This window comes from Sinohyriopsis cumingii, chromosome 12, assembly GCF_028554795.1.
Source record: "Sinohyriopsis cumingii isolate HCF-2022 chromosome 12, ASM2855479v2, whole genome shotgun sequence".
Taxonomy (NCBI): Eukaryota; Metazoa; Mollusca; class Bivalvia; order Unionida; family Unionidae; genus Sinohyriopsis; species Sinohyriopsis cumingii.
The window spans coordinates 118,834,980-118,859,572 of NC_142972.1; the positions used below are offsets into that span (position 1 = coordinate 118,834,980).

At 34.7% G+C, this 24,593-nt stretch overlaps 1 protein-coding gene across 2 annotated transcripts in view; it reads right to left on the reverse strand.

The window, feature by feature from the left end:
• LOC149787339 (heat shock 70 kDa protein 12A-like) overlaps nucleotides 1–21,762 on the reverse strand; it is a 115,004-nt gene extending 93,242 nt beyond the window's left edge. The window contains exons 1-3 of one of the 2 annotated variants that reach the window (XM_089977888.1): nucleotides 21,641–21,762; nucleotides 20,171–20,335; nucleotides 9,488–9,807 (exon numbers count right to left, since the gene is read on the reverse strand). In XM_089977888.1, coding sequence (XP_089834014.1) covers nucleotides 9,488–9,807; nucleotides 20,171–20,183 — 333 coding nt within the window. In that variant the 5' untranslated portion in view covers nucleotides 20,184–20,335; nucleotides 21,641–21,762. Of the gene's footprint in view, nucleotides 1–9,487; nucleotides 9,808–20,170; nucleotides 20,336–21,308; nucleotides 21,424–21,640 lie in introns of those variants that run through there. The other variant, XM_089977889.1, reaches the window with a different exon arrangement.
• Between the last annotated feature and the right edge of the window lie 2,831 nt (nucleotides 21,763–24,593).

A 24,593-nucleotide genomic window follows, 5' to 3' on the forward strand; every position in this document is an offset into this window, starting at 1 on the left:
GGTATTTGTTTGTTTAAAAAAAATCAAGAATGGGAAGTAATCGTCTTTAACTGCCTTAAGCCTTTTCCACGGCCAAGTCTTACTTCTTGACTGACTCCTGTCAATGACGATCTAGTTGAAATCACTAGGAGTGGTATTGCAGGCATAGTAACAGGGCAAGGTTGTTTGGCTCGGGAAGGTCTTTTTCTCTTGGGTCGTAATAAAGAAGTCTGATACATTTGTTTTAGACACCTTAACTCTGCTAAAATATCTAAGAGTGCCGTTACCATTTGACTTTCACTGTCCTCCTTCTCTCTTAGACCGTGTTTCTTCTCTGCTACCTCTTCCTGTCGTTTCCTTCTTGCATATTCTTCTTCTCATTGTTGCTGTTGAAGGAGTAGAGCTTGGTCTGCTTCTTTCTGCTGCTGTAAAATGTCTACAATTTTTGTCTCTGTTTAAAATCCACCAATTGTGGTAAAGAAGGAGAACATGGCAAAGGTACTGTTACCGGAACAAATTCTTGACAAGAAGAAAGAAAATCGACTAAATCCCAATTAAAATCGACCTCTTCTGCAAGTAGGCATGTTTTGACTATGGTATCCGCTCCCATACCATTGCTTCTCGTCTCCACGGCCGGCGCACCCAAATTCATCGTCTTCTTAGGTTCCGTCATGTTTGAAAACTTAGTCGCATGGATTGACTACTCACAGATGCTAGCGCACATATATTGCGAATGTGACGTCACAGACCACTCTCTTCGGATTGGAAGACAGGCTCCTTTGTGTGACTGAATTTTGTAACGTGTTTGGTTTGGTGATAAAACTCAATCCGTTTCGATCTGCTCTATCACTATATACAACCCCGTTCATCTCATTCCGTTCACTTGTTCTTTCCACAAAATGTGGACTAATGTTGAATCGTCTACTCTTGTATCGTCGATGCTGTTCCGTACGGACTTGCCCATGTATGTGAAATCATCACGGACAATTATCCGGATCACGGATATGAGTGGTTGGAAAATAAGAATTATGTGGAGAGACAAGGCGGCTGTTTGAAGAGAGCCCTTATATACGGACCAGAAGTCAGAAGAAGTTTAAAGAAGAGAAGACCTATGCGATGCCTTTTATGTTAACGGAATAGTGTTAACATAAACCCAAAGGCATTTTCAGGGCCACTCATGTGCCTAGAAAAGATTTGCTTTTCTCGCCTTAAATTGTTTTAGTTGTTTGTGTTTGTAATTTGTATGTTGTATATGTTATCTGTGGCTCTGTCACGCCACACGTTCTTGGTTTTTTCTCTGCGCTTTAGTCCCTTGCTACATTGTTACTAATCATCAGTACCGTGACGTCACCTCCCCTTTTCCATTTATATTGTCCCTAGACAGTTACAATACCTTTTTGTCCCTATATAATCCCATACATGTTAAAATTCCCCATGTTATATTGTCCCTCGATGTTCCCACGACCTTTTTGACTGAAATTTCCATTGCCTCTTGAGTATCGCACTATACCACTGACGTCTTACCTATTTGCAAAGTAGAACGATCACGAAGCCAGGTCCTTGTGTGTATAGCTGCTCCAGCTTCTAGCCACTTTATGGACAATCCATAAATGCTCATTTTGGACCTAAAAATCAAGGGCGAATTTTACATGGGGTGTTGCGCCATTCTGCCTTAAATCGGGCGACATTGTTGATACGAATGTCAATCGAGACGACGGAAGCCACGTTTTAAACCATAAGTCCATAATTAAACCCATCTTCTTTAAGCCGCCTCTCTTGCAATTTTTTGGCATGTGGTCGTGTAGTGAAAACTTGTGTTAAAGTCCTCAGGGCTGTACGTTTCAAGAATTACCTTATAGAAACCGTGAAACGCAGTTGGCCGACGCCAACGGATTCAAAAACTTGGCTTTTCCAAATGAGGGACGGAGATATTTATCCACAGGCAGAACAGGCTGACTGGTTTGTTCCTTTCTTTAAAAGAGCTGTTTTTTTCTGCCAGTTGAGTGTCAGCTGTAGCTTGCTGTCTGTATGAGATAAAATCCCTCGATGCTGTTAAGGAATTTAAGACCGTCCATTGCATCTTCGAGTTCAGTGACAATGACATCATTGCCGAAAGCTGGCTTGCATAATGTTATTTAAAGTCTGCTTGAATAATGCTGCGTAAGATGTCCTACAAGCATTTGCAATATATAGCCGAAACTGTTCATTTATGTGAGAGTAAAATAGAAGACAGTCAACATATCACTATCATTTTGTATGTTAGGCACATACGTCATTTTGGTGAGTGTCATTTATGTTATAGATATCAAACGTGTATGCATATTTTATCAGGATAGGATTATTATCGCTTTATTATGACACTGTTGACAAATTTCTCAGATCAAGAATTGTGTGTGATTTGGATTTTTAACGTAGCTTTAATAATTGTTCAGCCATATCCCTATGATGTCTGCAGTGTGACAGTTTCTAGTGATGTCTAGCACTGGGGCATCATGCCGCAGACATGTAGCATGATGTCCCACCCAATCACATTATCCTGCCACCAGTCCGACCAGTTCTAACACTAACCTCATAATGCTGAGCGCCAAGCGAGGAAGCTGTTAGTACCATCTTTTTAAGTCTGTGGTTTGACTCGGCCGAGGATCGAAATCACTCCTTCCGCATCCGAGGCGGGCGCTCTAACCACTAGGCCACTGGAGCGGTAATGAAGAATTGACAATAATATGACACAATAATACCAAATAATGAGGAAAGATATATAGTTTTAGCAAAGTATATTTAGTCGATAGATTTCAAAATGAAGGTGAAGAAGTTTGTTTTAGACAGCTACTTGTTTATAGGTTACAGCATAAAGCAAGATGCGAAGAATGTATGTGTTGATAATTGAATAGAAACTTTGAAACAGGTTTAATGCACAGAACCAATATATTCGAGAAAATACATTAAACCATAACATTTGAGAAATTGCGAGAATATGGATAATGTAAAATGGTTAAAGAGACTGCTATTTCTTCGACAAATTCTAGAATATCTCGTATCTGCAGAATTTCACTGAACATTTTAGCCGGTGCTGCAGTATCTAATTAATACCTCTGGAAATAAACTGTTCCGCATGTCAATTAAATTCGTATACTCCCTTTCGGACAAAGTTATTATGTACCTATCTCGTCGACAGTGTTTACACAAGATACATATCGATCTTTTGGCAGAAGAAAGATCTGCATCGGTATCGACAACGGTATTTTTTTTTCTCTTGCTGTCCTTAATGGTGTATTTCAATTAATCTCTCCTTGTTAGTTCCATTGTGATGTAGTACATCATTCCATATCATCCGATTAGGATTGAACTTCAGACTGTGTATTAGACAGTTTCGTAGCGGTGCCAAAATCATGCACGAAAACAACCTGGTCCATTAAGAAGGCGTAATTTATGTTGTGGTTACTGTATTTGATTTTAATAATAAATACCATTCACGGAGAGAGCAAGATTCTTTATCTAAATGTTTAACCCTTAATCGTGTTTACGATTCTTAAACAAGCTTACAGCGTTATGTGTTACGGGTCTATTATACTGTTATAAACGCATTTGAAACTAACTTTAGATCCTGCATGTTATTAAAGTTTCAAAACATATATATCGGTTGGGAGGGAATATGTGTTGTTGTGTCTGAGTGTGATTAGCAGCATCCATGGCCTCACGTAGACATTTTGGGATAATATATATTTCTCAGATGGATAAAATTTGTTGTAAACTTGTGAAAATATTTAGATCTTTTGTCTTTTCAATTTTTCAGTTATATTGTATCTTTATGCTGCTCATTCACTGAGTTTGTATCACATAAAATGAAATTTGTTTTAACAAATTACGTGAGCATAAAACCTTTATTCATGTTATTATGAATTTTTTAATTTAGCTCTTGCAATTCGTTATCACCTTAACTAACGCTTTGTCCATAGGCAAATGGAATCTGTCAGTTTGTTCTCTTTGTATTTTGATATCCTGAAAATCGGAAACAATTTCTTTGTCGATACAAATATCGTGAAACAAAGTTGTGTTAGCTGCATCCGTCGCTTCTACAAAACAGTCCACATTGTTGTTAGGTTGTTATTAAAGCTTAACCCACTATTAATCTATTGAGCAGATGGTTCGTCTGTCCCTGTTTGCTGAAGCCAAACTAAACACAGTACATCATGGAAATTTGTCGCCTATTTAAAAATTCCGATTTCCATAATTATATCATAATATCATATCATAAACTGTCCCGCAATTAATCTTCATTGGTTGTGTTGGTAAGAAGCAATTATTTCACCTACGTTTGTCAGTATAGTATTTTTCTCTGTTCCTTGCCATCGTTGTTGTCATACAATGTCTCCTTCGTAGTCATTGCGTATCTTCATCTCATCATGAGAGAGAGAAAATAAGAGAAGTCCTGTCGCACAAGCATTTAAAGGTATACTAATCAGTGATTTATGATATGCAAAAGCAAGTAAATGATCTCCCGCTACACGGTGTTTCTCAGATGCACATTCGTTGCTTATAAGGTTGGTATTGTTATTAGTTTGGAGTTTGGGGCATTTGTTTGGTGGGTTGGAACATGTTTCACCAGCTGTTTTATCAACAATGTATTAATAACAATTTTTGTAACGTATTTCTATCTTATTTATGAAAATACAGTGGTTGAAATAGTTGACAATTAATCCTATTTTTGAGTATTCCGGCGTGTGTTCTTTTGATAGCAAAGGAATCAGCATAAATGATTACAGCTGTGGAAGAAAGTTGCCTAGGATACAATTGCATATATCCACAGAACATAATATAACCTTTTCACCCAAATGCGAATACATTCAGGGTACAGGCATGAACAACCACAAGTCATACAGTACTGGTTTCAGAGAGGTCAGTTCAAAGAGGTCTTACCAGCTACGTTGTAAGTTATGGCCTGTTACGTGGTGAGTTTTCAGCGAGTTGTACTTGAATACAACTAATATGTCTGAGACAAAACATAACTTTTCTTTGACTTATTTTCTATTAGAATTATAACAATTTCAGGTACATTTATCCATCTCACGTTCACTTATAAAACATGAGCAGATTTTCTTACAATAAATATAGATCAATATAAAACATTTGAATAGAGTACAAAGGTTCCAATATGGTTAAAAAATTCGTTTCCTTTCAGTATCGGTAGAACACTGAAGCATAAATGAGAACTATAATTGCGTATTCTACAGAAACTGCTCCGGAGCACAACTGGTTTTTGATACAAGGTCTGGATGGAGTTGTATATAATGACATAGGTGACCAAGGTAAGTTTCCAATCCTTATGTATATTTAATTTATATTATGTGCTTGACTTCTGTCGGTGATGGAAAGAGGTGGATAGATTTTTAACATTATATGACTAGTGTCGTGATTGTAAGTGGTAAACAAGATTTTTATTTGAATTTGAGTTCCAAGCCTAACATTCCTTAGACGTTAGTGGAATTTGCCATTAGTTTTCCAGAAATTGCTGTTGCGTAGTAGGTCGAATTATATAGTCATATATAGGGACTTTAAAGAAACAAATTGTTCATTCAAGGTGTACGATCAGTCTGTGTAATCATTTATAGTTTTTCTCAGATAAAATCAGAGAGGAATTTTTTATTTCAGTTATTTTGTTAGATTGTTAGATTCATAAAGTGCTCATTGACATTTAGACTAAGACATAACTTTGAGATTATATTGGACACATCGAGACTATTGGTACATAAGGCATTAAAGAATATTGGTACATCGTATTATTCAAGACTATCGGTGCATAAAGATATTCAAGACCATTAATTCATTCTGAACATTATACAAATTTGGATTTGTGATATGACTGTTATGATTATTTTGAGATTTATTTAGCAATGATGCAGGTGTCTCTTAAATTTTCACTTTGTAACTTACAGAAATACATTATTCGTTGATTTTACTAAATGTATTGGCTTTGTTTCTTTATATTACATTGTATATGACATGGAGTAGTAACATTAGTACATGCCATACTGAAGTTCTCCTTTATGTTTGTGAGCCATGAATTTATGCATTTCTACAATTAAATCATTATTTAGTTTGTAATGACCAATTTTATTCAATTTGGTTACATTTTATAATGTTTAATATGTTTTAATTAAAAAATGCCAAATATTTTAGCCACAGTTTCTGTCAGATTGATGCTTTGAAGGCAAGATACTCCTTAAAGTTAAACGTTTCTTCTGATCTCTCTTTGAATGGATCTACAAAAAATGTATAACCTGTGTGCACAAAAGGTGCTACTGTTTTGAGGTCTAGGGGCCATTTATGTAAATGGAACACTGCATAGATTATAGTTGCCTTAAACTGGCATACGCACATTGCAATCGAAGACTGTCACTGAAGAATATACATTTAATGTTTATGAAATAAAATTGAGTTAAAACACGCTCGGGTTTTCACGAGACTGCTTTATTAATTTCTTAAATTATTTAAAAATACCGAGTTCGATTCACCCCATTATGTAGACCAAAGTGCTTGCAATGAGAAAACCAATAACCTTAAGCTCTCTTACGGTGGATTGCAGCATAGACAGGGTGCTTACAGACGAGTCAGACAGTAACGTCACAACACATTTTGTCATAAAGCTAAAGCTGTTCACTTTACGGGAGCATTCATCACATGTCGAGATACGTGAAATATAAAATTGTATTCTCTTTTTGCTCTTCGTATTATCTGATATAATTGTTGGATATATTGGATGTTTCAGTATTTATTCTACTAATATGTATGCACGTTATGAGATACATCATAGTCTCTTTTCAAATAACCATTTTATAACTAAACAAAAGAATTTAATTCATTTAAATGTTGCATGTATTAATGGATGATAACATATTCGCGTTCTTATAGTTCTGTAAGATTATTCCTGTCGGATACAGATTCAAATACGAACCTGATTATTATAAGAATAATCTCGTACAGCGGTTAAGATGAAACAATATAATATGCAACAAGCAACTTCACACGCTCGCATGCGTTACGTATAACATTGTATTTATGCGCGACCGTGTCTCCTGTACTATACGGCTTTAGTTATCATATTTCAGCAACCTGACATTGGATGTCTGAATTTGGTGGTGTGAATTGGGAGTTGTGACTATGGGTGCGATTTTGTTTGTATAGTTTTCGCTGTAGAGCTGATATCTTGGATGCAGAGTCGTAGGACTCGATGGGGTTTTGTGTAACCTGTGTGCCGCTATCGGTGGTGATGCTGGCTCAGAGGAAGATACTGATATCCTCCCAAAGGGTCTGCAGCTAACAAGAGAGTTCTTGAGGGATCCCTTGGCAGATTGAGAGGGGCGGGCCATGCGTAGTGGCTAATTGTTCATATGACAGAACGATAGGATTGAAGATACGTTCTGGCGTCAACTGGACAGCACGAATTCTGTCTTTTAAATTGATCAGTATCATTAACTGAGTAAACATTCAAAATGTATTCAGTATCACTGTTTGGGTGAAAATCATATATTTGTGAGCACATCCTACTTGTGGATGGTATATTATACGTATTTGAACAAACTCAATACTTCTTTCCCCTTTACCGCTCCGGTAGCCTAGTTGTTAGAGCGTCCGCCTCGGAAACGGGAGGTCGTGGGTTCGAACCCCGGCCGAGTCACACCAAAGACTTACAAAAATGGTACTAACAGCTGCCTTGCTAGGCGCTCAGCATTCAGAGGTTAGTGTTAGGACTGGTCGGCCTGGTGTCAGGATAATGTGACTGGGTGGGACATCATGCTACATGTCTGCGGCATGATGCCCCAGTACTAGACATCACTATAAACTGCCACACTGCAGACATCGTAGCGCTATGACTGAAAAATTGTTAAAGCTACGTTAAAAATCCTAATCACACACACACACACACACACACACACACTAATTCCCCTTTAATGAATACTCATCACATCTTCATCATTGTGTAAATCCATAACTTGATAAATATAACTGGTAGATTAGTCATTTTTTATAGTTAATTTCTTAACGATGATCATCCACTGTAAGAGAGTCATAAGTCAATCACACTTTTAAATTTCCATTCACTAATTCTTGTTATTTACTCGTCAAACCTTTTGTTTGCTCGTTTATGTTACATGTTATGATTCGTTCCACTTAGGAACGATATCAGGTTTGTTATATAATTTTTTTACTCAGTGTGCATCATTTTGTTAAATCCATTTTTGGATTTTACATGTACCAGTTTGGAATCAGATTTATTTATTTTTTTAGTCACATAATAAATAAACATCTCATTCATGACATTGATTTCAGTGTCTTCCAATCCTGGATCATCCTATTACAAAGATAGCGTCATAAAACTCCTTTGTGTGTTGATTTCCAGTGTCAGAAGATATTTTGAATCTGTCACCTAGGATGCCAGTACCTGAAAACATTATCATAGTCCCATCCAATTGGAAGAACCGAACCGCCCGCGTGCATCCTACTCGCACTGTAGTAGTATCCCATGGATGAAGTCAACACATTAAAGGAATAAGAATACAATCAAGTTTTATTTGCATCCAATTGGATCGTCAATTACATTCAAAACTAAGGGACCATGAGACAAATTTTATATAAGAAAAAAAATCCAAATCTAATGTTTTCCACCTTTCAAAAAAATTGTTAAATGTTCTGTACTGCATTCTTTAAATATTTGCAAAGTATATGATTCATTTACTTATTTGATTTGCATGCAAGAATTAATTAGCTATAACTTATATGAACTGCGTCCATCACGGACTTTAGTATAAATGTATGCAAGTTCTTTTAAAACTAAATAAGTTCTTTGTATTATTCTTTAAGTACATAAGTTATAAGTTCAAGTGTAGTAAGAATATTTTGCCTATGCCAGGAACTAAGATGGATACAACATGTCAGAACAATCAACATGTTATGCTGCTTGTTTGTAAATAGTTGCATTCGAATACAGTTATTAGAATTTTGGTACTAACGAACAAATGACCTTTCTGAAACTTGTCAGACTACGCACGTTTTCCTTTTGTTTGACATTCTACACAAGAACCTAAAAGCTGAACTTAATTACATCTTTATTTTAAATTGATGTTTTAATGCAGATTTCCGTATAACAGGATTGACTGATTAGCAAGTCTCCAGAAAAATCACAGAGAAACAGTAATGATTTTTTTTCAGGGACTGCAATTTGGAGTAATATAACGCTAATTTGATTTTATTAGAGATCATGATATCTCGTAAGTTCGTAGTTCTTCAACGTGCACTAAACATTTCATATGTTGAAGATATCTATTTTTCAACATAAGTTTCCAAATTTATCATAGTAATGTTTTATCATCAAAACATGGAATTTTGACACGTTTTAGAATGTTTTCAATGTATCTTGTCGACACTGTATTCCAATACATAAAATGCCATGTGAAAAAAGGTTTTATTACATATAAAAAAATTAGTACTATGCATATGCATATAATATTACCTCAAGATCCTGGAGTTTCATTTTGAATTGTTTGAAGAGGTAGAATTTATCGTGTGTTCCCTCCATGCATATTTCTTCATAACGGTCCTCCGCTTCATAACCAAAACTGTCCACTTCGAATTTGTCATTAATCAGGATGCATGTCGGAGTCTTCATGGACGCCAGATTATGTTTACCTCCATTGAAAGGCTGGGGTGTCGAAATCTTTGTCGGGTGTGTTTTGTACTCCTCGATGAACTGGTAGGCATATCCCGAGTAGGTTGTTCCAAAATCAATGGCAATGACGAGAGGACGCCGTGATGTATCGGATCTTTCCTCATCTGTTTAAAGTATTACAATATGCATACTATACATCTCTGATTTTGGAATTTGTTCAGCAATGTTTTAATGTAATCATGTTTTATGTTTTCCCTAGCCATCATAACGTGTATTCAACAGTACAAAAGCAGAGGAGAATATGCCCAAATTGCCAACAATGGCAGCAAACAGTTCGTGACTAGGACATACTTTAACCTATGTATTTTATATGGTTTGTTTCTATTATAGATTATACTTGTCCTGTAATGTTCAGTCTTTGGCAAATAATGATAATAATAATAATAATAATAATAATAATAATAATAATAATAATAATAATTGAAATGTCCCTGCTTCGTTTAAAGCATCATTAAAGAAATGATTTCTTGATCGGTTGGAATGACATATTAAAACCTCCCAATAGAGAACTTTATCATTATGTCCAGATATAATATGTGCATGTTTTATTCGTTGTATGCTGTTCATATATTTACATGTCGACCATAGTTACACATCTTAATTCATTATATATATGTGTGAATACATGTACTAGGATACTTGAGTGTGTGTAAATGACAATTTTTAATAACATCTCCGGTTACAAAATTGAGGAACACATGGCAGATTGGGCATTCATGACCAAATGTGTTATCCTCGTTAAATAAAGTTGTTTATTATTATTATTATTATTATTATTATTATTATTATTATTATTATTAATACTATTATTATCAACATCATTATAGAGCTTTCATTGTTATGATAAACGTTACATGTGCAAATCATGAAATCATGAGGAATGTAATCAAAGGGAAACGACAATTTATATTAATTTATTCCATATGACGAAGGCACAATTTGATCAGCGATATAAGTTTACGCTCTTTTAAAATGGAACGTTTAAGTGAAATTCACTGTAGTCGTCCTAAACAATCACTGTCACTGACACTTTTCTATAAGGTGGTAAATAAAAAAAGTTATTGCCCAAAATGTATTTGGGTTGTTTAATTGCAAAGTAATACTGCATCCACACATTAAGGAAAACTTACCTACCTTCCTAGAAAGGTACAAAATATGTTTAAAAAAAAACCCACTTGGAATACGCAACTGAATGGGTGCGATGGACAATCACATGATAATGAAGTTCGGTAAAATAAACCAGTGTCAGAATAAACTTTAGCACTACAAATCAACCTCAACATTTCACTGACGGCCATCTTGGCAGTGTGAGATCAATTGCGCAAATAAGTTGTATGATCATTAGGTAGCAAATATAATCGAGAACGGCATGATTAGATTGCCGTATTCATTCAGTATCTAGAGTTAAAAGTAGAATTAGATTCATAGAACTTTAATCTGTAAACTGAGAGAGAGAGAAAAAAAAACGTTTAAATAATACTTCATCTGCATAAGTTGGTATTTGGGATTCATTTTACCTGTAATGTTATTGTTTTATAAAAGATCTTCATCGACGATTAGAACAAAATCACTATCAATATTACTTGTCAACTGATCCAAGACCTTTTGGGCCAATCTAGTAACCTCATCTTTTTGATCAGAACCCATTCTATATATGTAATTATAAATCTAATAAAACACGAACATCCAAGATGGTTCAGTATAAGTCCAGATATATGTTAATTTCATCTATTAGAATTGTATCTGTACCGACCAGTGATATAAGAACATAACTTTATTTGATGTCATAAGGTAGTGGGACTATTGAACATGTTTTCGGTGAATAATTTGCTAATAATGCTATTGTATCCCACCAGCCTCTAAATCCGCTTTACATAAAAAATATGATCCAGCCTTATGTACCTTTAAGATGTGAGGTTTAGGGTTATCTTATTATAAAACATTCTAAATAGACAGTCATGCCATGCCATGCGACAAATGTGAGATCCAAACACAAAGAATACGTTACAGCACCGTACTCGTTAAGAATGATGTCTCTTTGAAATATTTTAGCTAGTTATGAACCAAGTTTACAAATAAATCAGATTTGGTGAGACCAATTTTGTGCTCATTGTGGTTATCGTCTTTGAATATGTGTACATTTAAATAATGATAACAATATTAACATTTTTGTCCAAAAGCTCCATATGGATTGTTGCTTTGGAAGTAAGATAGCTGTTTAAATGTTTAAAGTGGTAGTTCTATACTCTTAATAAATCAACCTGAAGAAACTGTATCACCTCCGTAGGCATAAGTTGCAACAAACGAGCTTTTGCCATCCAATGGTCATATCCGGAAATACTACAACGATAGTAGGAGACCTACACAATTTGTAATCACTACTAATCTCAATTGTGATCATTACTTTATATTGTTTGAATATATACATTAAGGATAGTGAATGTTAGAATTTAGACCAAATGATTTAGTATATTACTCACAATTAACCAGACTGGTAGCCAATGTGTATGCCTTATCATTGCGGATTGGTAATCTTGAAAGGACAAATCAAACTCGTTTATATTGCAAATGGTTAAGAACTGTTTTAGTTCATATCTTGAGTCAAGTGAAATTGAGCATTACTCTAGTAATGGTACATGTCCCTGTAACCAATTACCAAGGACCCATTAAACTGTAAAAACCAAATTTGTCGACTGCAACCGAATTCCCGAAATGTAAAAGTAAAATTACTTAGGAGCTAAAGTGTCTACAATTATCGATTACATCTCTTCACTAAGATTTTGCTCGACGTAATTTTTAACAAGCCTACTAGCCACCCTTAAAGAAGTGTACTTGTTTTATTCAAGGACGAAAAAAGCTAATTATATGAGCTATTATGTTATCAAGCTGTGATTGTCAACTGAAGTTCCAAATACATTTAAAGGTATGCAACCATGCGACTAATTATTGCCAGTAGCAGGTGCATTTGGAAGAAAGAAATAGTGCCTAGATTCGAAGATTCCTACCTTTTCAAAAGACAAGCAAAATTACAGATAAGCGTGGATCAAACATACAAAATATAAATTTGTATGTGTTGGCTTTGTTCAATGATTATATGACATGTATATCCATATTTTGTTCTTGACATATGTCCAGAATCAAGTTATAGTTTACCTCACCAATGACATTTATTTTATAAACAACATCATAAAAAGGTAATATTTCTATATTTGTATAAATTAAATATTCAGATCATTATCCATCAAAGTATACATGTATACTTCAAACTTAAGTAGGATATTAGTTTTTCGCTAGGAAATTCATTAGCCTGTTGACAACTTTGAATGTTTTTAAGAAGGCAACATATCAACATACTTGCTCTATTATTGTGATTTAACTTTTAATATAATGTTGTTTACTTAAAATATTGCTTACTATTGTCTTAACATCTAAAGCAAAATCAGTCTTATTATCGTGTTAAATATTTGATTAGGGTGGAATTATTTATTCCAATTATTAGTCAACGAAATAGCAAAGTGCTCAGTAATATTCTTGGACTAAACAGTAATACATTAATTTGGAATTATAGTGAATTCAGTCAAGGAAAGTTTGGATTATATTATTGTGATACATCAAATGACTGCTAAAACATTACCACATTCTAGGCCAATGCTGACCACGTTAGAACATTCGAGACTGAGGACAAATGAACACATTCAGTATCGGACGTTTATGGAATACCAAAGGAATTCAATTAGTGATTCATACAATTGACTTATGAAAGTTACATACTATTTGGGATTTAATATAAAACACTATAAGCTCATTTTAAATTTTTACTTACTATGTTTAGGAAATAAATTATTTGATGAACTTTACATAACTTGTTCGTTTGCACTCTTTTCTCTTAGTCAAAACTATAGAGTGGTAAAAAAAATCCTCTCTTATCTGTGAAATGAATTTCTCTAAAATATTTCGGAAAGCATTGTTCGAATTCACTTTGATTCACAATGTTCTAAGTCCGAAGTATTTTAATTTCACATCTTTGAGGAATGTCTTTAACGGGACTATATATATATATATATATATATATATATATATATATATATATATATATATATATATATATATATATATATTAGATTGGTCCAATATTTGATGGAGACAAATGTTTGAGATAAAAGTTCTTTGGGTCTAATTAGTAAGTCTCAATCTGGCTTTGAAATCAAAGTCGCTGACTTGAAATTAAAACATCACAAAGAAATAGGGAAGAAATCTTCTGCGTTAGAAAACAGGAAATCAATTAAATGCAAATGAAAATGCAATTGCAGAAATGAACAAAGAAACACGCAACTGCTGAAAGAAATATATGAGAAATGCAGTTGCAGAAAAGGTGAAAGAGAGAGGCAGATGCAAATGCAAAGGAAAAAAGAAGAGATGAAAATGCAATTTAGAAGAAAAGAATTAGACCTGGCAGTGCAAAGCATCCTCCACCTCTTACATACAAGTTCAGGTTTTCATGTTAAGTTAGTACGCCCTTTTAATCAAAAGGAATTAGATCAGTAATTTCCTCGTTTTGAAAGAATTGAAGGAAATGAAAAATGGCCAAGAGTACATTAGCTCTGTTATTACAAGATGTATTTATTAGCAAAGCTCGTGAAGTCTACACTTCCCTGTCAGTAAAACAAAATGCTGATTATGATATAGTTAAGGAACGTATCATGAAGAGTTATAAGATGGTGCATGAAGGATATCGGGAAACGTTTTAGGAACTGCAAAAAAGGACATACCCATATAGATTTTGCAAGAGAAAAGGAAGATTTATTAGATATGTGGTGCTCATCCAAGAACGTTGGTCAAGACTGAGAAAACCCATAATAGCTGAAGAGTTCAAGAATTGCTTCCATGGTGAGATTAAGACCTACTTTGAGAGCAAAAGGTCGAACATTTAGAAAATGCTGCCCGTACAGCTGACGAATATTCCCTGAATCACAAAATTTCTTATATCAGTGAGTCTTCCTCTTAGCAGCTATTTTCTGTTAAAAAAATCTGTTTTACATGAGTACTTCCAAATCTCAATCTGGCACAAATTGTAGAAATCAGGTTCCTAATAAGACTGATCAGAAATCCGTATCTCCTCCTACGTGCAGTCTGATTTTGTAATGGAGAATTATGAACTATTCACGAAGAAAGGTTATATATTACGTATTGGTGAGTCTGTCAATTTTAACACTAATAAAATTTTCAGGTAAACACGAGCTTCTCGGAGTCTTTTATGATTAGGTTTCTTGCCTACTTCTGAGAAGTATTCTTCTAATTAAAATGTTCTTATTCAGGGGATAGAGTGTGGCCTTGTTAATGTTCCTTTCAATTTCATACATTTGTAATCAGACTCAGTCTCATTACACGTGACAGTAGGAACAGTTATCTTTACCCCTCGACGGTATTCATTTATTTCTAGGCAACAACCTAACTTTAGATATGGTTGTAATCAAGCCTTGTTTGCACCACGTATTGATCAATCACGAGGTATTGATTACAGTAATCTTCTTTTTTACTACATATTCTCTTTTTTTCCTAATCAAGATGACAATAAAATGTCACTCATTGCGAAAAAGGAACAATATCCTGAGATCTTCTGTTTATTTCCAAGGGCTATTAGCGAAACGAAAGCCACACAAGCAACTGTTTGGTCTTTTGTGAATAATGGGGTGCTTATGAGAAAAGGGAGACCACCTGAGGTACCCGCCAGTAAGGAGCTGACAGTGAGCTAACACATTTTGTTCGAATTTGTACAGACACGAAAATCTTAATCTAGCCATGAAACTACTTTGGCTGGCTATATAGTGGTCAGTAAGACTTATGACAAGATCTAAAATTATTTTTATTGGGCAAAATTTTAAATTGAAAATACCGTTAATCTTGTCACACTTGTCAAATGGCAGGAATACTCAGTCAGAAGATACATAAGGCTCATTTGCAATCAATTCCTGCATTTGACGAAACATTTAGTAAGATAATGGCTGTCCTTTATCTACGACCAAGTCAAAAATGACATTAAGGTATGACCGAACTACAAAAGACAAGATTATTCAGCCAGGTGATAACGTTCTAACTCTCTTGCCCAAACCTTAAAATCCTCTCTAGGCTATGTATTGTGGTCCTTACACACTTAGAAAGAAAGAAAGCGATTTAACTCATGGGAAGAGAAAATGCAAGCAACTTTGCCATGTAAATATGTAAAAAGGAATATGTTGATAGGTATGGCCATGTTAGTCCTGCAGTCAATCGAGTTGTACCTGCCCAATACAGTAAGGTCTTAGGTGAAGAAGTAAAATCACACTGTAGTGACTTAGGTGTAACCAATGTACCGAATTCTGAAAGTTTAATAAAATGGACCAGAAACTTTCACAGCTTTAGCTACAAGAAAAGAGTGGACTAAAACAGTTATTATTTGAATATAAGTACTTGTTTCCAGATCTTCCTACACGAACAAATAAAATACAACATGACTTTGAAATTGTAGATTCTACACCTGTGAAACTGAACGCTCACATACGGGAATGTTTGAAAAACGAAATTCAGTATTTGATGGATTTCACAGAACCAAATAAAAATGGCTGGAGTTCACCTTTTATTCTTGTACTTAAACCAGATAACAATTTCCGCATCTGCACTGACTATAAACAGTGAACAGAGAGACCAAGACAGATTCAAGTCCGTTGCTAAGAATCGATGACTGCATTGACAAATTGGAAATACAAATTATGTCAAGGTTGAACATTTAAAAGAATTCTAGGAAATTCCACTGACGGAATGTGCAAAATAAATTCCGGCATTCGTAACTCCATGTGGACTTTATCATTATAATGAACGCGATTTCATCTAGGCTTGATTTGTCTGAAAAATGGTTTTTAATAAGTTAAAGACCATACTTAAGAGATCATCAGTTTTTTCAGCTCCAAATTTCAATCAATAATTTAAAATGTCTGTTGATGCAAGTGTTGTTGAGGTTGGTGGAGTATTGATTCAATTAGACAAAAAATTGGTGTAGATCATCCAGATTACGATTTTAAAAAAGATAAATAATCACCATAAAAATTATTTAAAATCGAAAAGGAATGGTTGTCTTGATATTGGCTTTGCAACACGTATTCAGTGATTACAGCGCCATTACTTTCATTAGCAAGATGAAAAAGAAAACCCAGAAATTATTAAGGTGAAGTTTGATGTCACAAGAATTAAATATTGACACCAGGCAAGTCAAGAGAAAAGATAATCTAATTGTAGATGCACATTCACGTGTATAGAAGTATAATATTGCTTCATGAATATTTTGTGTCATTAATAAAACTTCATAATTAATTTTAATCATATGTATATTTGGGTAATATTGCAAAGAAAGTATAATTGTATAACTTTCTCTTTCTTTTTAAGGGGAGGTGTTATGTATATTTGATTCGTATAGTTTGCTGGCGTTTCGCAATGAGTATACGTTGTGTCTATCCTTATTTGACCTTTGTCCGAAATCAATTTAATGGTGTGCCTGAACAGTGGCATTTATTTTGTCAACAACATAATGCATAGGCAATATTTCTCTTTGAGTATAGATTAAATATTCAGATATTTTTCAATGGAGATAAATGTAAGTTTGCTTCCTTCTATCTGAATGTAGTATATTAGTTTTTCACTTGAAAAGTCATAAACTTGTTGACAACTCTGAGTATTTTAGGAAGGTAACTGACCTATTCCTGCTCTAGTATTGTGTGTTAATTTTCAAAATAATGTTGAAGAAATAAAAACCTCATTATTGCTGTAAGATCTGAAGCGGGATCATTCTTATTACTGCGTTTAGTTTTTAATTTAGGTGGCATTATTTATTCCAATTATTATTCACTGGAATTACATAGTGCACAATAATATTCTTGGACTAAAACATTAATTTTGAATTATAGTGAATTCAGAAAAAGGACATTTTACATTATATGATTGTGATACATCAAAATACTGTTAACACGTTGTTACAGTCCAGGCTATTGCGACATTCTCACATTCGAGACTTTCAAGCACATCAACACATTCAATATCGGAATTTATAAGGAACACCACTTGAATTCAATTGGAATTTCATACATTTGGACTAGAATAGAACATTTAGACTATTCGGGATTTAATTCATAATACTTTAAGTTTTGTTTTATAATTCACTTTGTATCCTATGAAATAAATTATTTGTTGAATTTTGCAAAACTTGATGGTTTTCGCTCTTTTCAGTAATTTAATTCAAGACCATAGAGTCGTAACAATACATTAATTAATTAATAATACATCCATAATGCTCAATTATGATAAAGAAGCATTCATTAGGATTATTACGCTTTGTGCTATTCAAGGTATTACTCTCTGATTAAGTGTTCCTTATATACTGCTTTCACTATTGCAAAACGAAAAGGTTTTCTGAATGCATTGCTTAGTTATACGTTCAAATGTACCAATAATAGATTACTTATCTTATACATTAACCGGGATATAACATACAAAAACATCAATATAACTCCCTTTGCATGTTCTAACCTTTCCGGAAGCGGCATAATTACACCAGCTTACATTATCATCCAACATAAAATCCCTGAATTCAATACACTTTTTATTTTCTGTTTAGATTTTAGTACTACTTTCTGATTGGTGCAAGGAACATTTTTCACGGGTTAGCAATTCGGCAAGAAAAAAATCAAAGAAAACAATATCAACGAAATACCTTTAGTGCTTTTGTGACTAAACTAGCTTGCAATAACAGATGATTGTCGCAGTAAGTGTAAAGATACCTTACTGACTGATACATGAAATAAACGTGTTTACTTTTTACGATCAATTCGTCTTTAAACATTCAAAGAATACTAATTTGCTTGAATCAGTGCTTCAAATACATACAATTTTAACCAATTCTTTTAAGCTTATGTGTGATTCCCGGTGGGAAACTCGTAAATTGAAATGCAGGCATACATAATCACGATTATTGAGCAAAGATTAATTGAATACACGATTATGCTGTGTTCCAAGACCCACTATGGAGAAGATGTTCGACATGTCAAGTTTTCACGCTTTCTGTGGATCAATTGCATGTTGATTAACAATCAATTTATTCAGTGAAAGATACTCCAGCCGAATTTCCGAAATTAAACGAAAAAATAATGTAGATTTACATTTTCCAAAATTACAGATTAACTCCCTTAACTAACGTTTGGTCTTCATTTAGCTTTGGCTTCGTTCGATAACGAGTCGACCAGCCACTCATGTAGAAGTGTATTGATTGCGGGGTTATTTCAAGTACAACTTATGGACTGATTGTGCAGGATAGGGTCAAAAGTTATATGCCAGTCCCGTTTTCAATAGTCTAGTATGTATGTACTCGGAAGGCATGGCTGACTGTGTGGGTCGACGAGCACACCTTTAATTAGAAATTAGCTGTATATTGCTAAAGTGTTTTGCTGAAAACCCCATGTCGATATGACAATTACCAACTGTCGATATGACAATTACCCCATGTCGATATGACAGTTACCCCATGTCGATATGACAATCCATTCAGTAGAAGTAGACCTATTAATAATTTTAGGATGACAATCAAAACACGCATTTAATAGCCGCATCGTCATCATTTTAAGACAATAACAACTTTGTACAGCCGGAAGAAGTGGTTTTTACAATTTCGGTTTAGTCATCCGTCCTGCAGAAGTAGCCGTTACTAGATTATCATATTGGCATAAGTTTCATTTACAACCCACCACGTGTTTTAAGTATTTTAGCGAAGATGACCTTGAAGAGGTCAAGTGATAACAAGAATTCAACGGTGGCCGTTATAAGCATTAGATTCGAACTGATTCAACGGCATATAAAAATGAAACTTATATTATTCGTATTTTCAAAAATAAATACAAGCTTTACCGATCTGAATCAATTCGGGCAAATCTATGTAGGAGTTTCCTCCGAGTGGTTGATATATTTATTACATATTCTATTCTTTTAAATATGTGTCTATTTTGCTGTATTTAATACATTTAGAGGCCTTGTTCCGTGGTAAAAGTGAAGATACTCAAGTTTTCTCCCACCTGGTTTGGTGATTTCTTAAGTCTGATCCTTAGAGCTAAATCAGCTTCCATAGAACCAAACTGTCAAATTATTTTAATGATAGTCATCTAAAAGTATTGGGCAAAGCCATTACCGAATTAATAAAGATTTTAATTGCTGCCTCTGTAAAACATATACTCATTAGCGTTTATATTAAATGAGCGTCTAAGTTTCTCAGTTACATTTATTTTCTGGTATTATTTCATTACAATGATAACAATCATTTTGTAAAGAGATCGTTGCCACTCTTGTCATTTGCCGTTTAAAGAAACCCAGATAATAAATACGCATTGGACAATATTGAGTGAATTTGGTTGCACAAAAAACCGAATAGAAATCAATATTTAAATGCACACTTACCTGGCTGTTGCATTTCTTTTACTTGGCTTTTATCCTTTGCCGTCAGTGGATTGTTCCGATCTTCATGTGCGCCTTTCTGGTTGTTGCTGCTTTGAAGGTGACTGACAACACGATAGTCCTCTTCAAATTGAAGAAACTGTCATATCATCGACTTCTGGCAATAGCCTATGTAGACAAAGGAGCCAGTGTTATCAGACCTATGTTATATGAACTCCATTATTCACATTTTGAATTATTTAGAAACAAAAGACAAAACTTCAAAACTGTCTCTCCCATTACACTCATGCGAAATGTTTCCATGTCAGTCAAACTCTAAATTAGACGAACAATTTTAATATACCTGAATGGTCTATGAAGAAGATATGGAGAAAAGTTATCTTTGTTTTACAAAAAATAACTCCAGGAGACGGAACGAGAAGGGAGACACCTGATTCTTGAACATGTCAGGATAATGGATTCCTGGAGCAGATCGGGGTGGGGCAGTATGAAGGGGAAGGGTCCTGGTCCAGCGGCCCCCACCCCCTTAAAAAGTGAACGCGACACATTCGTGAGGTTTCCTACACCCCCCTGTTAATTCATCCGATAGACGTCTTATCCATTTGTTTATGCTCCACCCGCTAAACGATATTCCTGGTTCTACGCCAGGATTCAACCATGGACCCCTCAGGTGCTAAGCTGTTGACATTACTATTCGTACTATTAATACCGCTACACAAATATCAATTACTTTCCGATGTTCAATTTCTGTGCATTCTATCTCAATGTTGACATTCCCGAATCCAACTTCATAAACATTTCTTTGTCGCTCTAAAATCTCTGAATAAATAATATTTATAATCAGTATATATGTGTTCAAATAGTCCAGCTTGTTACAAAACGGAGGTTAACTGCAATTATTCTATCAGACTGGAAGATAATTTAGCTAACAGAACATTGTCTTCAGTTTTTCCGCAATAGGTCAAGACATTATCCACTCCCGCTGTTTTTTAGATTATTTCGCGTTGCGTCGTGTCCTAATTTGTAACAAACCCTACTGTACGATGGAAACAAATATCGACCATTTCCATCAAGTCGAGGAATGATCTCAGAAGTAGCTGTAGGAAGACATATCAGTTTGATGTGTTTAGTGATTCGTCACCTTCAACCCCTATCCCCCGTGGTGCATAACATACGTAACAACAGAAAGTCTACGTATATTCCGATTGTAAAACTGTCTCCTTCTGCTAGCATATTTTACTATGTGAGCAAAGTTTGTTCCAAATAAAGTTTGTAACTACTGAACGGAAAAGGCTGAAGATATTCCCATTGTTCTATGTAATCGACAGTCTTAATCTATGGCAGGTTTGGGCTTGATTGTACAGGAGCGAAACTTGAATATATGATCTCAGAGTTATATCATTACTAGCTAATGCAAAGTTTAGATAACTACGCGTGGACACAAAGGGAAAAAAATAAACAGTACGTTCATACCTGTACCATATTCCTTCCCATATCAGCTGTACCAGAGCTGCACACCAGAATATCATAGGTCTAAACAGGTAAAATAGTGCAAATCAACACATCAAATTGATATGTATTCCAACAGGTAAAATAGTGCCATGAACAAACAAGACATAGTTATAAGTACACAGCCGGGCTTAGGCCGATTGGATCGATTCAGCCCAATCGGGGATTCGCTCTCACAGGGGTACCGCGCGTTAGTAATTTTTGAAACAAATATATATATATATATATATATATATATATATATATATATATATATATATATATATATATATATATATATATATATATATATATATATATATATATTGAGAGAAAGCAGTTTTAAAGCAATGGAAGACACTTTTACGTTTAATATCATATAAAACTTATTAAAAAGTTTATTTCCAAATGCCGTGCTCACAGGGGGCTCCTCAAAAACCAGATCGGGACCCACGTTTGCTAAGGCCGTTCCTGTATAAGCAGACAACAGTATATACGGGTATGTAAATTTAGATCAGTCCATTAGAAATTAGGATTCATAATAGACAGACTACATGCCAGAAATGACACCATATCTGTAATATACTTGAGCTAGCCTAACTTGTATGGTGTATATTCCAGTAAACTTATACGGACTCGTCTGTTATCATAAACGTGGGCAACGTTAGATACAATCGACAACTGTGTCATTTTTTCCTGCAATGCGCTCTATGTAGTACAGGCAATATGACAAGTTGAACAAATAGATATATCACACTCTCATTACAGGAGATTTTCCTGATCAAACCATACCCTCGCATGCTAGAAAAATGCGCATACCCCACCTCCGCAATAAAAAGGCTCTCAAGCCCTTTCCAAAAAGTAGTCTAACCATTCCAAGTAACAAGATGGGACTACAAATAACTAATAATGAAAATTAACAACATGATAAAGACCAACAAGGCTCACAGTGGTTAAAGTAGCAGGGGAACGTTTAGTGAATTGGACCCTGTAAAATTTCTTAACTTAAGGCTATGATGTGATTTCGTTCAGCTTTTATTGTTTAATAATTACAACTCTGGATATATTTATGAATTAGATGTTTCGGGCTTGTGTTGTTCTTTTAATTGGTGTAAATCATGCACATCTCTCATAGTTACTTCATAATACGGAGAGTGTGAAATACCAATAGTTGGCTAGAAACTACTCCTAACCTCCCATACGTTGGATTTCAAGTCAAGTGAAATATTTGAAAACAGGCTGGATGACAACTATTTTTAATTGCATCAAACTTTTAAGTACACAATGGAGTTTTTTTTCTTCAAAATTTATCGCATAGGAACAAGTCTTGCCTTAACACAGTGAGCGTCATTATGTGCAAAAATTACCTTAGGAAATGAAAAATGCATAAACGAATATTTGATAGGGTGTATAAACTTCTTTTGCTATGAGCCTCCATTGACGTGTCAGGTCAAGTCAATGCTATTCTTAAGTGTTTTAATTATTGTATTATTTTAGATATCCAAAAATATGAACCCTTTAGACCCTACTAGTGGTTTTTCTACGAATTGTGTAGAGGTAGGTTGTTGCGAAATCAACTTTCACAATAAAATATGTCCCTTGCACTCTAAAATAAAAATAGATAAGCAATCTCAGTGAGAACAGAGAGAACAATCTCAGAGAGAACAATCTCAGTGAGAACAGAGAGAACAGAGGTTATGTCCCTTAAGTAAGGGGTGAATGGGATAAGAGTCTAAACTAAATTTCAACTTTGCTCTACATTATTCGCGCCGACGATACCTGTTATCATCAAGACAGATGTCATTAGCGTCATGACGTCATAGATTCGGTCAATGTTCTTACACCAAAATAATTATTCTCCGAAAGAGCCTTAGTCCAATAGACAATTTCTGAAGACTACCGTGTTAAATGTACTGCTTCCGGTATATTTCATGCAAAAGTTGATGAGACAAAAACATAAATAAGAGTGTGCGTGTGTGTGTGTGTGTGTGTGTGTGTGAATTGGATTTTTAATGTTGCTTCCAAAAATGTTCAGTCATATCGCTACTATGTCTGCAGTGTGGCATTTTATAGAGATGTGTAGCACTGAAACATCATGCTGCAGACATGTATCATGATGTCCTACCCAGTCACATTATCCTGACACCATGTGGAATGTACTGCTTCCGGTATATTTCATGCAAAATTTGAAAAGACAAAGAACGTCATTAAATGTGTGTGTGCATGTGTGTGTGTGATTTTGGAGTTTTAATGTAGCTTCCAAACATTTTCAGTCATATCGCTACGATATCTGCATTGTGGCAGTTTACAGTGACGTGGAGCACTGGAACATCATCAGGCTGACCAGTCCTAACACTAACTTCCTAATGCTGAGCGCCAAGCGAGGTAGCTGTTAGTATCATTTTTATAAGTCTTTGGTACTACTCGCAGCCGGGTTCGTACCCGCGACCTCCCACATCCAAAGCTGACGCTCTAACCACTAGGCCACCGGAGCGGTCCATCCCTAAATTTATATCGCCCATTAAATGTAAAATAAACATCGCCATTACAAAAGAAGATGCCATTATATTAACCGAAATTATCTTTAAAAATCGTGATTCTAAGTATAGATGGACTGGAATTTAACTACCATAATTTTAGTGTCACTTTCTTTTACACAAATTGTAAGGGTCTTTAAAATGTTGGGAAAATATATTTATATGCAAGATTGTACAAATATTATAGCATTTTATTTAGTGTTTGAGTTATTCTTACGTAAGATGAATACCATTATGTACACTCTGATTAGTTTAAAGATGAAATAACTTGATCATTTGATCCTCTATCATGCAGTACATTGAATTGCTTCATTTTCTCCTCCTCCTCTTCTTCTTCGTCTTATTTATCTTCTTCTTCTTCTAATCCTCGTCTGTAGGTATCAAAAAGAAATCACGGTGCA